The sequence below is a fragment of the Propithecus coquereli genome, unplaced genomic scaffold (assembly GCF_000956105.1).
Source record: "Propithecus coquereli isolate 6110/MARCELLA unplaced genomic scaffold, Pcoq_1.0 Scaffold252, whole genome shotgun sequence".
In the NCBI taxonomy this organism is placed as follows: Eukaryota; Metazoa; Chordata; class Mammalia; order Primates; family Indriidae; genus Propithecus; species Propithecus coquereli.
In genome coordinates this window covers 4,046,551-4,059,915 of record NW_012148086.1, presented here as the reverse complement: position 1 = coordinate 4,059,915, position 13,365 = coordinate 4,046,551, and the positions used below count along the sequence as shown (strand labels likewise).

Below are 13,365 nucleotides of genomic sequence, written 5' to 3'. Positions count from 1 at the left end.
CGACATAGAAAAATCCTGGACTTGATGACTTCTAATGAATACTACCAAACATTTAAAGAAGAATTAATCCCAATCCTCCTCAAACTCTTCCAAAATAGTTAAAGAGGAGGGAAGACTCTCTAACTCACTCTATGAGGCCAGCATTGCCCTAATACCAGAGCCAGACAAAGACACTGCAAGAAAAGAAAACCACAGAACAATATCCCTTATGAACACAAAAGTCCTCAATAAAATACCACCAAACTGAATTCAACAGCATATTAAAAGGATTATACATCATGACCAAGCAGGCTTTATTCCTGGAATGCAAGGATAGTTCAACATATGAAAATCAATTAATGCACCACATTAATAGAAAGACGAAAAATATCACATGATCATCTCAATTGATGTAGAAAAAGCATTTAACAAAATCCTACATCCTTTCATAGTAAAAATATTCAGAAAACTAAGAATACAGGGATTTTCCTCAACATGATAAAAGCCATATATGAAAACCCACAGCAAATGTCATACTCAATGGTGAAAGACTGAAAGCTTTTCCTGTAAGACCAGGAATGAGACAAGGATTCCCACTTTCACCACTTCTATCCAACATATTAATAGTATTAGAAGTTTTAGTCAGAGTAAGTAGGCAAGAAGAAGAAATTAAAGATATCCAAATTGGAAAGGAAGAATTAAAATTATCTCCATTCATAGGTGACATGATCTTATGTGTAGAAAGTTCTAAATATTCTACTAAAAAACTGTTAGACCTAATATACAAATTCAGCAAAGTTTCAGGATGCAAAATCAACACACAAAAATCAGCTGCACTACTACACACTAACAATGAACAATCTGAAAAGAAAATTAAGAAAACAGTTCCTTTTATTATGGCATCAAAAAGAATGAAATACTTAGGAATTAACTTCACCAAGGAAGAGAAAGACTTGAACAGTGAAAACTACAAAATATTGCTGAAAGAAATTAAAGGAGACATAAATAAATGAAAAGCCCTCCTCCTGTGTTCATGGATTGGAAGACAATATTGTTAAGATGACAATACTACCAAAGCAATCTACAAATTCAATACAATCCCTGTCATAATCCCAATGGCATTTTTTAAGAAATAGAAAAATTCATACTAAAATTCATATGGAATCTCAAGGGAACCTAAATAGCCAAAACAATCTTGACAAAGAAGAACAAAGTTTTAAGAATCATGCTTCCTGATTTCAAATTTGACCACAAAGCTACAGTAATCAGAGCAGTATAATACTGGCATAAGGACTGAACATGGACCAACGGAACAAAATAGAGAGCCCAGAAAAGAACCCTCATATGTATAGTCAAATGATTTTTGACAAGGCTGCCCAAACCATTCAATGGGGAAAGGACAGACTTTTCAACAAATGGTGCTCAGGAAACTGGATATCCACATGCAAAGGAATGAACTTAGAGCCTTACCTAACACCATATATAAAAATTAACTCAAAATGGATCAAAGACCTAAATGTAAGACCTAAAGCTATAAAACTCTTAGAAGAAAGATAGGAAAAAACTTCACAACGTGGGATTTGGCAGTGATTTCTTGGATACGACCCAAAGGCACAGGCAACAAAAGAAAAAAACAAACAAATTAAACTTCAAGAATATTAAAAATTTTTGTACATCAAAGGACACTATCAACAGAGTAAAAAGGCAACCCACAGAAAGGGGGAAAGTGTTTGCAAATTACATATCTGACAAGGGATTGCTATCCAGAACATAGAGAGAACTCTTAAAACTCAACAACAAAAAACCAATCTAATTCAAAAATGGGCAAAGGACTTAAATAGACATTTCCCCAAAGAAGACATATAAATAGCCAATAAGCATGTGAAAAGATGCTCAGCATCACTAATCATCAGAGAAATGCAAGTTACAACTACAGTGAGATACCACTTCACACCCACTAGGATAACTATTATTAAAAAAAAAAAAACAGAAAAAACAAGTGTTGGTGAGATATGGAGAAATTGGAACCCTTGTGTGCTGCTGGTGGGAATGTAAAATGGTACATCAATTGTGGAAAACAGTATAAAGAGTCCTTAAAAATTAAAAATAGAATTACCATATGATCCAGCAATTCCACTTCTGGGAGAATTGAAAGCAGGGACTCAAACACTCATGTTCACAGCAGCATTATTCACAATAGCCAAAAGGTGGAAGCAACCCACATAGCCAGTAACAGGTGAATGGATAAACAAAATGTGGTATATATGCATAATGGAATATTATTCAACCTTAAAAAGACAGGAGATTCTGACACATGCTACAACATCATGCGAAGTGAAATAAGACAGTCACAGAAGGACAAATATTGTATGATTTCACTTATATGAGGTGCCTAGAATGGTCAAACTCATAGAGACAAAAAGTGGTGGAATGGTGCTTGCCAGGAGCTGGAGGGAGGGGAGAATGGGGAGTCACTGTTCATTAGGTATAGTTTCAATTTTGCAAAAAGGAAAGAGTTATGGAGATGGATGGTGGTGATGGATAATATGAATGTACTTAATATCACACTGAACTGTAAACTTGAAAATGGTTAAAATGTATCCTGAACAACATAGCGAGACCCCATCTACACAAAAAATAGAAAAAATTAGCCAGGCATGGTGGCAAGTGCCTATAGTCTCAGCTACTTGGGAGGCTGAGGCAGGAAGATCGCTTGAGCCCATGAGTTTGAAGCTGCAGTGAGCTATGATGATGCCACTGCACTCCACCCTGGGCAACAGAGTAAGACCAAGGGAAGGGAAGGGAAGGGAAAAAGAAAACTCTTTATTACCTAAAACTCTTTTTCAAAAAATAATTGGTTAAGATGGTAAATTTTACATTACGTGTATTCTGCTACAATCAAAAATTCAAAAAAAAAATAAATTTTTAAAAAGCAGTAAGAAACAAACATCTCCAACAGAGAAATAAACAAAAGACAACGACATAAAATTTCAGTGGAGTCTTGGAGAACATCACCTCCTTCCTTCTTCTTTTTTTATTTTTTATTTTTTTGAGACAAGGTCTCCCTCTGTTGTGTAGGCTAGAGTGTAGTGTCGTGAACATAGCTCACTACAACTCCAAACCACTGGGCTCAAGCAATCCTCCTGCCTCAGCCTCCTGAGTAGCTGAGACTACAGGCATGTGCCACCACACTCTGCTAATTTTTTGCTAATTTTTCTATTTTTTGCAGAGACAGGGTCTCGCTATGTTGGTCAGGCTGATCTCGATCTCCTGGTCACAAGCAATCCTCCCATCCTCCCACCTTGGCCTCCCAAAGTACTAGGATTATAGGCATGAGCCACCGCGCCCAGCCACACCTTCCCTCTTGCTCTCAGGGCCCTGGGGACTATCTATGCCTCAGCCCTGTGATGCAACCCCCAGGGCTTCTGCAGCTAGGACGGTCACTCTGTGACACTTGCTGGCTTCCCCGCCTGCTCTCCTCCGTATGGGCACTGGAAGATGCGATTCTGAGCCATCTGCTCTCCTTTCTCATCTCACTTTTAGGACCCCCGGGCCAGTATCACCTAAGATCTTGCCCCAGCCGACCCCACTCAGCCCTGCCATCAGCTGCGGGCCCGGCTGCTCCCTCCGGGGCTCCTGCCAGTGCCCAGACCCTCACCCAAACCTCCATCACAGCTCCCCAGAGAGGTCCTAGGCAGTGCCCTCCCTTCTCCCCGGAGCCTGGTCACACAGTGTTTCTGAGACTTTGCTGTCTGTGGCTCCCTCTCAGCCACCAGCCCATGCCACTTCTGGTCCACATCCAGACCAGCAGCAGGTCCAACCTCAGCTGACGCATCGTGTCATACACTCTCTGGCCCAGGCCTGGCAATCAGGACCCTCCCCCACCATGCTCCCTGCCTCCAGCTTGTCCCCCACTCCTGCCCCACCCCCATGGCCACTCCCACACCCAGGAAGCACACCTCGGCTCACCCCAGCTTCCCACAGGTGAGTCTGTCACCGCCTTCCTCTGCAAATCCTATGTGATCTTAGAGGTCCCTTCTAAAGAGGACTTTCCTTCCTCTGAGCCCCTGCCCGCCCGGGGCCCCAGGCCTGGAGGGTTCGCAGTGCTAAGCACAGGGCAGGCGCTCAGCAAGGTGTTGACAGTCATCGCACGTGGACAGCCCCCCAGACGCCTGGGACATCACTCTTACTGTGGCCTGGGGCTGGTACTTGACTCTTGCACCTTTCATACACAGATGTGGCTTCTTTCCCTAGGTCCACGGGGGGCACTTCCAAGGTGACAAGCAATTCTGGACGGCCAGCCACGCCCCTGGCCCACGTGGCCCCACCTGCTGGGTGCTGTTACTTCTCCCGGAATCCCAGGGGACTAAGGTCTGGGAAGGCCCCAGGCTCACCGTGGGCAGGGCCAGCTCCTGGTCTAATCCCACGTTGGTTTGGCACATGAAGTAGAGACACACTCCAAACAGGGCCAGAAACAGCAGCAGCTGAGGAGGGAATTGCTGCATGAGAACCTCCCTGCCCAACTGCACCCCCATCTTCCCTCAGATTTGAGTAGGACACGCTTTGGAGCTGGGCAGATTTGAGTGCCAGCCCCTGGACCTGGCAACCTCTCCACCCCCAACCCTGCTCTTCCTGAGGTGAAGTCCCCACGTAGTCCCCCGTCCTCGTGTGGTTCGAGACCCACTCACCACGACCGCGCGGGTGAGCCAGTGCAGCAGGAAGGGGGCGTAGACCTTGCGGAAGAAGCAGAGCAGGGGCCCCTCGTTCTGGCCAGGTGGGGGCAGCTCCCGGGGCTTGATGCAGCAGCAGAAGTCCTTCCGGGACGCCTGGAGGGGGAGGTAGCCCCTCAAGGTGGCCCCAGAGCAGACCCCAGGGACTGCCTCCCCACCCTGGGGAGTGCCACCTTCTGTGAGTGGCCTGTGCCCACAGTGCTCACGGGAAAATGCCAGTGTGATATTTGCTTTTATTTTCTATCTTGATAAAATATCTTTGAATTTTACACCATCACAGAAGCCACAGTTCGACTCCTCGAACAACCAGAGTTTGAACTGCACAAGTCCATTTATATGCAGATTTGCTTCCAGCTGTGCCACCCTGAGAAAACAAAACCAACCCCTCCTCCGCTCCTCCTCCGCCTGGAATGGGAAGAATGGAGACCAGGCGATCCACTTCCACCTAGTGAACAGTAAATATATTTTCTCTTCCTTATTTTCTTAATACATTTTCTTTTCTCTAGCTTTCTTTATTGTAAGAATGTGGTATATAACACAGACAACACACATAATATGTGTTAATCACCTGTCATTGTTAAGGCTTCAGGTCAACAGAAGGCTAGTAGTAGCTAAGTTTTAGAGGAGTCAAAAGTGACATGCAGATTTTCGACTGCTCACAGGGCCAGCACCCCAACTATGCATTGTTCAAGGCTCAACTGTATTGTATTTGTCAACCTCATGTACTTTAGGAGGTTCGATCATATTTCCAAAAATTGCCAAAACGAAATTATTTTTCTGTAGGAAATTGGGGAATGCATGGCCCGAATATTTCACTCCCAGTATGGTGCCCCTACCCCTACCCCACTCTCTGAGCCACCTCTGTGGCACTGAGGCCACCCTATCTCCCTGCCAAGGTGGAGACCCAGAGGCAGGTCCCTTGGTCCTGGCCCAGCTGCCCCTACCTCCTGCCTCTTGCTATCCAGGGAGAGCAAGGCCACGAAGGCAGACATCTGCAGCAGGAAGTCGAAGAGCACAGCAAGGCCGGAGGTCAGGGCAAAGGTCCGCACAGCTGGCATGGGGGTCAGGGCCCCTGTTGGGGGGCAGAAGGCTGTCAGGGCACTCTGGCTTCAGGGGCAGAGTGGAAGCCTACACAGACAGGGTGCAGAAGGAAGGGAGTCTGCCCTGTGCCCACTGCCCTCTGAGAACTCCTGGGCCCCTGCACTAACCCAACAGGCCCAGCACCTGGGTGGGGAGGATCTGCCCCGGGCTCACCTAGGAAGAAGCAGATGGCCTCAGAGAGGCTGCACAGCAACATGCTGGGGGCCACTCTGCCCAGGGCTCGGCCAATGTGGACCTCCCGCTCCTCCCCAGGCCTCCGAGGCAGCCTCTGTGTGGGAATAGCAGGGATAGAGTCCAGAGCCCACCAAAGGTGCCATCCCATGACAGCCAGCAGGGAGCTGGCAAGTGCCCAGAGAGGAATTACTCTGTCCTTCCAGAGTTGGGAACAGACTCTAACACTCTCCGCGGACACACTTTCTGCTTCCAGGATCTGGCCTGGAGAAATGCTCAGTTCGTTCGTTCATTTGGGATGTCTATAGCATCCCTATTCCAAACATCACTGGAACCCTAAATATTCACAGGAGGAGGCTAAATTGATTATGATTTGTCCTTATTTTGGAATGCTAAATGTACTAACGTGGAAAGCTTTTACCAGTTGTTGCATGGGGTTAAATTCCAGATGACTCAGACAGAATGAACTCATTTATGTCAACACATTCCTTTTTTTTTGTTTAAATGGAGACAGAGTCTCACTATTTTACCCAGGCTGGGCTCAAACTCGAAATCCTCTTGTCTCAACCTCCTGAGCAGCGGGGATTACAAGCATGTGTCACTGCACCTGGTTAACACGCTCCATTTTCAGGTGTTATACTACAGGTGTTATAAAGCTGTCAATGCATAGAAAAAGTCTGGAAGAAGATCTAGCAAATTGATGCTGGGGTTCTATCTAGCCAGGAGGCGGGCTTAGGAGTGAAGGGTACAGTTGAGGGTGTAGAGAACTCCTCCCTTCTTACCTGGTACTCGAGAACAAAGATGAAGATGTTGTCGGCCCCCACAGCCAGCACCAGGAAAGGCACTACTTGGAGGATGATCAAGGAGGAGCGGACACCCAGGTAGGAGAAGAAGCCCATGGCAGCCATGACCGATCCCAGCACCACGGCCACCCCGCCCAGGCCCAGCGTGGCCTTGGAGTCCACCTGCAATGCAACTAATCTCAGCCCCTGGCCACCAGGAGACCTGCCCAATATGCCCCCCAGTGCAGGCTTGGGGGGAAGTGGGCAGCAGGTGGGCACTCTGGGTGCACACAGGTGCTCGGTACTGCTACCAGCAGCAAGTTCACATCTCAGGAAGCCCCTCCGCAGAGCCATGCTCCCAAGGGCCGGCCCAGGAACCCAAAGGCACAGGCGAGCCTGCTGCAAATTCTTCAAGCACGCGTTGCAAGAGATTTTAAATATTAGCTTTGCATTTGGATGAGTGGGAGTATGTCAGGTAACAAAGAAAACTGCTCCTGATCTTCAACACAGAACACTTCCAAGAAACATCGCCCTTTTGGGGAGCCACTTATGGTTGTGTCCACTTTGCTGCCTCGAGGTGCTCCGGTTACGAAAGTTTAAGAAGGCCTGCTAGAGATGTCTGTCGCCCTGGGCCAGCCCACCTCACCACATCCGTCCCACTTCTCACCAGCACTCGGCTGCAGTGGGAGTAGCTGCCCAGGGCCAGGGAGATGTATAGGAAGATGACCAAGTAGCTGACAGCGAAGATGGGCAGGTCCTCGGCCGTGGTGCGGTTGATCTCATCCTCCAGAGAGCGCTGTGGACACACACCCAGCCAGCCCCACTGACCGCACCTGCTCCAGCGAGGCCGGCTCGCAAGAGCTAGGTCACTGGGCACCGACCGTGCTGTGGCTCACGCTGCCCCATGGCCTGTTGTAAGCCCTGGTGAGGCTTCAGGAACAGCTATCACCAACACCCCAATCTGAGCGGCAGTGCCCAGGGTCACTCAGGAAGGGGCAGGGCCAGAATGGGGACACAGGAACTGACTCAAGAGCACGTGGGCTGCACCCCCAGGAACCCAACAGCCCCTACCTCGGCCATGAATGTGACCTGTAACTTTCCGGCCATCCGACTCTGGAAGGCTCGCATCTCCTCCAGGAAGGCCTCCTCCCAGAGCTTGGCCTGGGCCAGACGGGGGTCCCCCTCAGGGTAATTGTTGAGGGAGAACGTCATGATCAGGGCCTCTGCCTCAGAATAGTCCTTCCCTGGGATAAGAAATGTTCAGCCTCCTCAGCTGTACCCCTGCCTCCCTCTCCCATTCTAGCTGCATCCCTATCTCCCTCCCTTCTTCCAGACACATCCCTGCACTCCTCCCTCCCTGCTCCTGCTCCTCGCCTCCTTCCTCATCCAAGCCATGGCCTTACCCCCTACACCCCACTTCTCTCAGCCACAGGCAAGACCTCTGGGCCCAGGCATGAAACCAGGGCACCTGAGCAGCACTGCGAGAAGCCGAAGGAGGTGGCAGAGAGGAGGCAGGATGGCGTGGCCTGCAGCTTCCATCGGCCAGGCCGCCCCAGGCTACGGGAACCCCATCACCACTCCCACCCTCCTGCCTATTATACCTGCCCTAACACTGCACCTTCCTTGGCCTTCGCTCTCGGCGCACTCATCTTACCTTTGTACCCACCCACGGCAAGGAAAGGGAAGATGGGGGCCCCGTAGTCAGCCATGCAGCTCAGGGCCAGGGCCGTGCCGTCTTTGAAGGTGAGGGGGGCACTGCAGGGAGACAACCACAGAGGGAAGGGGCCTTTCTTGGCCCTGCCCAGTCCTTATGGCCCCCGCCCCTCCCAGACTTGCCCCTGGCCCATAGAACCATGGAGGGTGAGCTGGGGGCACCGGCTGCAGATAGCCCGGCCCCGTGGGTCCTAAAGGGCTTCCTTGCAACAAGATCTCATACAGGCCCCAACCCAGGGAGTGGGCCAGAGCCGTCCCAACTTCTTCCCGTGTGGCAGGCAGGGGCTGCTCCAGGCACCACCCAGCCCCACCCTCCAGACCCCGTCTCTGTCTGGTTCCCAGATGGGGAAGGCAGATGGAACATCACCACCGAAGGTCCCATGAGGGTAGGGCAGCCGGGATTTGGGCTGCAGAGGCTGGCATGGACTGTCTCAAACGCTGTTCTTAACCTCCTTCTCCCACCTGGGGCCCCAATTTGAGTTCAGATTTGGGGCCCTGGAGCCCAGGAGCCAATGTGCCCATAGTATACCAGCCCAGTGCCCTCAGGCAAGTCTGCATGCCCTTCAACTTAGCCCTTTCTGCAAAGCGCATGGCTGCGAAGATGCAGTGGGATACCTGGGCAAAGCTCTGTACGTGCCATTCTCAGCTCTGCCTGCGCGAGGGCATCAGTCACCAGCTATTCCTGGGAGTGCTGGCTGCTGTGTGACCTTGAGCAGCTCACCGCACCCCTCTGAGCCTCAGTTTTCCTATCTGTGAATTGAGGGGAACTGGACCACCCAAGAATTGTTGTGAGCACCCAAAACCAAAATAAAGATAATGCACGAGGACTGTACACCTGCAATCAGACATAAGTCTGGGGTCAGACCACCAGTGCCTCCCTGGAGCAACCAACAGCTCCTCTCTGTCCTGCCATTCCTGAGGGACAGCCCCTGGCTTCATGGCACAGACACTCCAAAAAGCAGCCCAAACTTGGGGGCTCAGCTGAGCGGGGAGAGCCAGGTACTAGGAGCAGAGAGCAATGGCTCCCTCATCTAACCTAGTGGTTTTCAAAGTGTGGCCTGGGGCCCTCAGGAGTCCCGAGACCCTTTCAAAGGTCTGCAAGGCCAAAACTGTTTTCATCATGCAGGAAGACCCTGTGATGACACAGTGAGAAGATGTCCATCTACAAGCCAATGAGAGAGGCCTTAGAAGAAACTAACTCTGTTGGCCGGGCGTGGTGGCTCACGCCTGTAATCCTAGCTCTCTGGGAGGCCGAGGCGGGTGGATTGTTTGAGCTCAGGAGTTCGAAACCAGCCTGAGCAAGAGCGAGACCCCGTCTCTACTAAAATTAGAAAGAAATTAATTGGACAACTAAAAATATATAGAAAAAATTAGCCGGGCATGGTGGTGCATGCCTGTAGTCCCAGCTACTCGGGAGGCTGAGGCAGGAGGATCGCTTGAGCCCAGGAGTTTGAGGTTGCTGTGAGCTAGGCTGACACCACGGCACTCTAGCCCGGGCAACACAGTGAGACTCTGTCTCAAAAAAAAAAACAAAAACAAAAACTAACTCTGTTGACACCTTGGTCTTAGACTTCCAGCCTCTAGAACTGTGAGAAAATAAATTTCTGCTGTTCAAAAAAACAAAAAATAACGTTTTCATAATAACATTCAGATGCTACTTCCCTTTTTAACTCTCATTTGCTCTTGAGTGTAGAGTACAAAAAGTTACTCAGGACCTCTGCTAGACTTCAACCTCACAGAGTCCCCTCATGCCTGCCCTCACACTCGGCCCCTCGCCCAGTGACCTTGTTGGTATCTTGTTTGCACCATGCAACGGCCACGTGCAAACCTGCTACAGCAGGTAGGCACTCTCCTCCCAGGGAGAGTGGGAGTGGGAGAAGGGGTGGAGATAATTGGGCACATGGCTGTCCCAGGACAGCGCTGCGTGCCCAGGAGGAGTCCAGGAGGCCACAGCAGCGCCCTCCACGCCACTCCTCTGCCTGGGCCCCGCCGAGGACTCACTTGGCGCAGTAGAGAAAGTGGTCCCTCCAGTCGACCTGGGAGGTCTGCCCCGTCAGCGTCTGGTTGGCCGTGAGCAGCAAGAGGGTGCGGTTGCTCTGGAAATACTGCAGGAGGCTGTTGATGCAGCAGTCGGAGAGACTAGTGTTGTGGGGGTTGAGGGGGGCGTAGCAGATGTCCTGCAGAGAGACGTTGCGCTGCGCCTCGGGCGACCACACCTGGAGGTGCCGCAGCCTCTCCTGCAGCTCCAGCAGCTCCAGCAGCAGGTCCAGGGCCAGGATCCCACTGAAGTTCTTGGGCCCCAGCAGCAGGGAGTCATACCTATAACTGGACCGGTTAGGAGCCGTCAGGATCACCTGGTTGGTTCGGAAGAAGGGGCCAAAATGCTGGTCGTGGAAAGCCTTCTCACTCCGGGCTTGGCTGTTGGGGGCCGACCACAGCTCCACAGGGTCTGTGGTGAGTTCCACGTGGGCCAGGCCGGATGCCAAGGCTACCACCAACATGGTGGACAACACCAGGATGGTCACCGGCCATGAGGCCACCCACGTGCCCCAGCTCTGGAAGAACTGGCCAAGGATGGTGTGGGTGGAGAGCTTGGGCTTGTCGGGGAGGCTGGTGCCCTCCTTGGGATCCACTGTTTTGCCTTTGTCCTTGTTGGAGGCCACACGGCGGTGCACGAGGAAGATGGTGAGCAAGGCAAAGATGGAGCAGATGATGATGATAACGGCTAGGGCGCCTGGCATCCGGCCCAGGCGGAAAGTGGAGTCCAGGGGCTGAGGGCGAGCTATGACAGGGCAGGATGCAGCACAGTCCTGGCAGGAGCAGGCCGTAGCGTCTTCACCTTGGGACTCATTGCAGGGCACAACCTCCTCATTCAGAGGCTGCATCCCACTCCCCAGGGCCTGGCCGGGCTCGCAGAGGTGGAAGGTGATGGACAGTGGGGCCAGGCCATTTCCTGTGTCTCCCTGGAAGTCCAGCCAGCGCTGGGCATTGCACAGGGCGGAGCCGTACACGCCGCACATGGTGCTCACGGCTAGCGAGGCAGCCGCAGGGATGCGCACGCGGCTGCAGGACTCGTAGGTCTGCTCTGCAAAGCTGCGCTGGTAGAAGGCCTCGTAGGCCACCACAGCGGGGGGCTGGCCAGCCCCTTGTTGGGCCACGCGGGTCACGTTGACGAAGAGGCTCTGGTTGGGGCTGCAGATGTTGTGGCAGTGCAGGCTCACGAAATTGTTGGAGCAGGCCGGGCAGCGGGTGAGCAGGGCCTTGGTGAGGGACATGCTCGTCTCCAGTGACACCAGCTGCTTGGCGGAGCAGCAGGCTTGGGTGGTGTCGGGGCCGGTGTAGAGGCGGGGACAGATCCTCTGTAACAGGGCCAGGTGTTCGCCCGTGATGTTGCGGGCGGGTGTGTTGGACAGGCAGGACACGTTGGACAGTGACATGAGGCCTCCAGACAGCTCTGGGTTCTTCCCACATTCATCGTAGAAAGTGCAGTAGCCGGGCTGGTGGATGGGTGTGTACAGCTCGCTCTGGGCCTGCGGAGCGCAGCAGCGTCATTCCTGGGCTCTGACGCCAGTCGGCACAGCCAGCCGCTGGCCAGGCAGCAGGCAGCCAGGAAGGGTGTGGGGGTAGGAAGGACATGGAATGGTGGCAAGGGAAGGGACAGTGGGAGTAGGGAGCCTCCTGGGGGTGTGTGCCAACTGGTGTTGGAGTGACAGGTGAACGGCACAGTCAGGCTTTTCTTCCTGAGGGTGATATGGTCACTGAAGAGAAGGAGGTGACCTGCAGCTTAGGAAGGCCATGCTGGAGAGGCCTGGGGATTGGAGGTGATGCCAAGGTGCCTGGTGGGTGCCAGGCTCTGCCCACACTGCAGTCAGCCTGCACCCTCACACTGCATGCCACAGCCAGAGGCCAGGGTCTCCGCAGGAGCCCCCCACACCACCACCTGCTTGAGGCCAAATGCCGCCAGCCACCTCCCAGACGTGGGAGTGCGCGAGGAACTTAAGAGGCAAAGGCCCTGGACGGCCTTCCTATCCCCAGGACGCTCAGTCCTCTCCAGGTGATGCCCGCCAGAAGCCCACCCCCAGCACCTCTTTGACCCAATCTTCCCTTGTCTGCAGGCCAGGACCCCCCAGCAGGGCCAGGGAGGGAGGGCTTTGAAGCACCCCATTCCCGTGCCTCTCCCCAACCCTGTGTCCATTCAACCCCATGACATGGAGACCCACCACCTACACCCTTCCTCTGGGGGGAGCTGGGATCCCTTGTGCGTCCAGAGACTAGCCTGGCCCCCAGGCCCTGAGGCCCTTTCTTACTGTCATCCAGCAGCCCCTGCCTGATATCCCGCTGGCCCCCAGGGCCCCCATGGGAGTCAGTGGACACAGCACTGGGACTCACCAAGTGCAGGAGCAGGGTCCAGAGCAGCCAGCCCCTCAGGCCAGCCTCTGCCATGCTGGGTCCACAAGGGTCAGCAGGGAGCGGGGCCAGGCCTCGGGCACAGCCAGGGACAGCCGAAGTCTGACCACACATTAAGGCAGCCTCCTCCCACTCGATGACATCCCTGGCTTGACTGGGTTGGGGACCAATGGGGCTGAGCCCTGCTAGTTAATGATCCACTTGCTCTTGTCTCTCCCACTGTTGGGCCCTAATCCATGGGCCCTCCTTTTAGATGAGCCTCTTTGTGGGGGTGCTGGGTTTCCACCCACTTCCCAAAGCAACCAAAGCCAGAGGGCAGAGCCAGCTGGGGGAGAGAGCAGCTCTTAGCCCCTTCTTGGCCTCTGCTGGCGTTGGCACCAGGGCCTGGAGATGCAGGCAGAATCAGCCACTGGCTGGGCTCCAGCCTCAGGGGCTCGGCATGGCCCGGACCGCCCTGCCCTCCCTGCCTCAGCCTCAGACCC

The 13,365-nt window shown here is 52.9% G+C and overlaps 1 protein-coding gene across 1 annotated transcript in view; it reads right to left on the bottom strand.

The window, feature by feature from the left end:
- NPC1L1 (NPC1-like 1) overlaps window positions 1–12,967 on the bottom strand; it is a 27,451-nt gene extending 14,484 nt beyond the window's left edge. Inside the window, exons 1-10 of the mRNA XM_012646977.1 lie at window positions 12,866–12,967; window positions 10,478–12,006; window positions 8,418–8,518; window positions 7,835–8,007; window positions 7,431–7,559; window positions 6,764–6,946; window positions 5,964–6,078; window positions 5,654–5,781; window positions 4,668–4,805; window positions 4,374–4,463 (exon numbers count right to left, since the gene is read on the bottom strand). Of these exons, the coding sequence (XP_012502431.1) occupies window positions 4,374–4,463; window positions 4,668–4,805; window positions 5,654–5,781; window positions 5,964–6,078; window positions 6,764–6,946; window positions 7,431–7,559; window positions 7,835–8,007; window positions 8,418–8,518; window positions 10,478–12,006; window positions 12,866–12,919 (2,640 nt within the window). The 5' untranslated portion in view covers window positions 12,920–12,967. The remainder of the gene's footprint in view (window positions 1–4,373; window positions 4,464–4,667; window positions 4,806–5,653; window positions 5,782–5,963; window positions 6,079–6,763; window positions 6,947–7,430; window positions 7,560–7,834; window positions 8,008–8,417; window positions 8,519–10,477; window positions 12,007–12,865) is intronic.
- Between the last annotated feature and the right edge of the window lie 398 nt (window positions 12,968–13,365).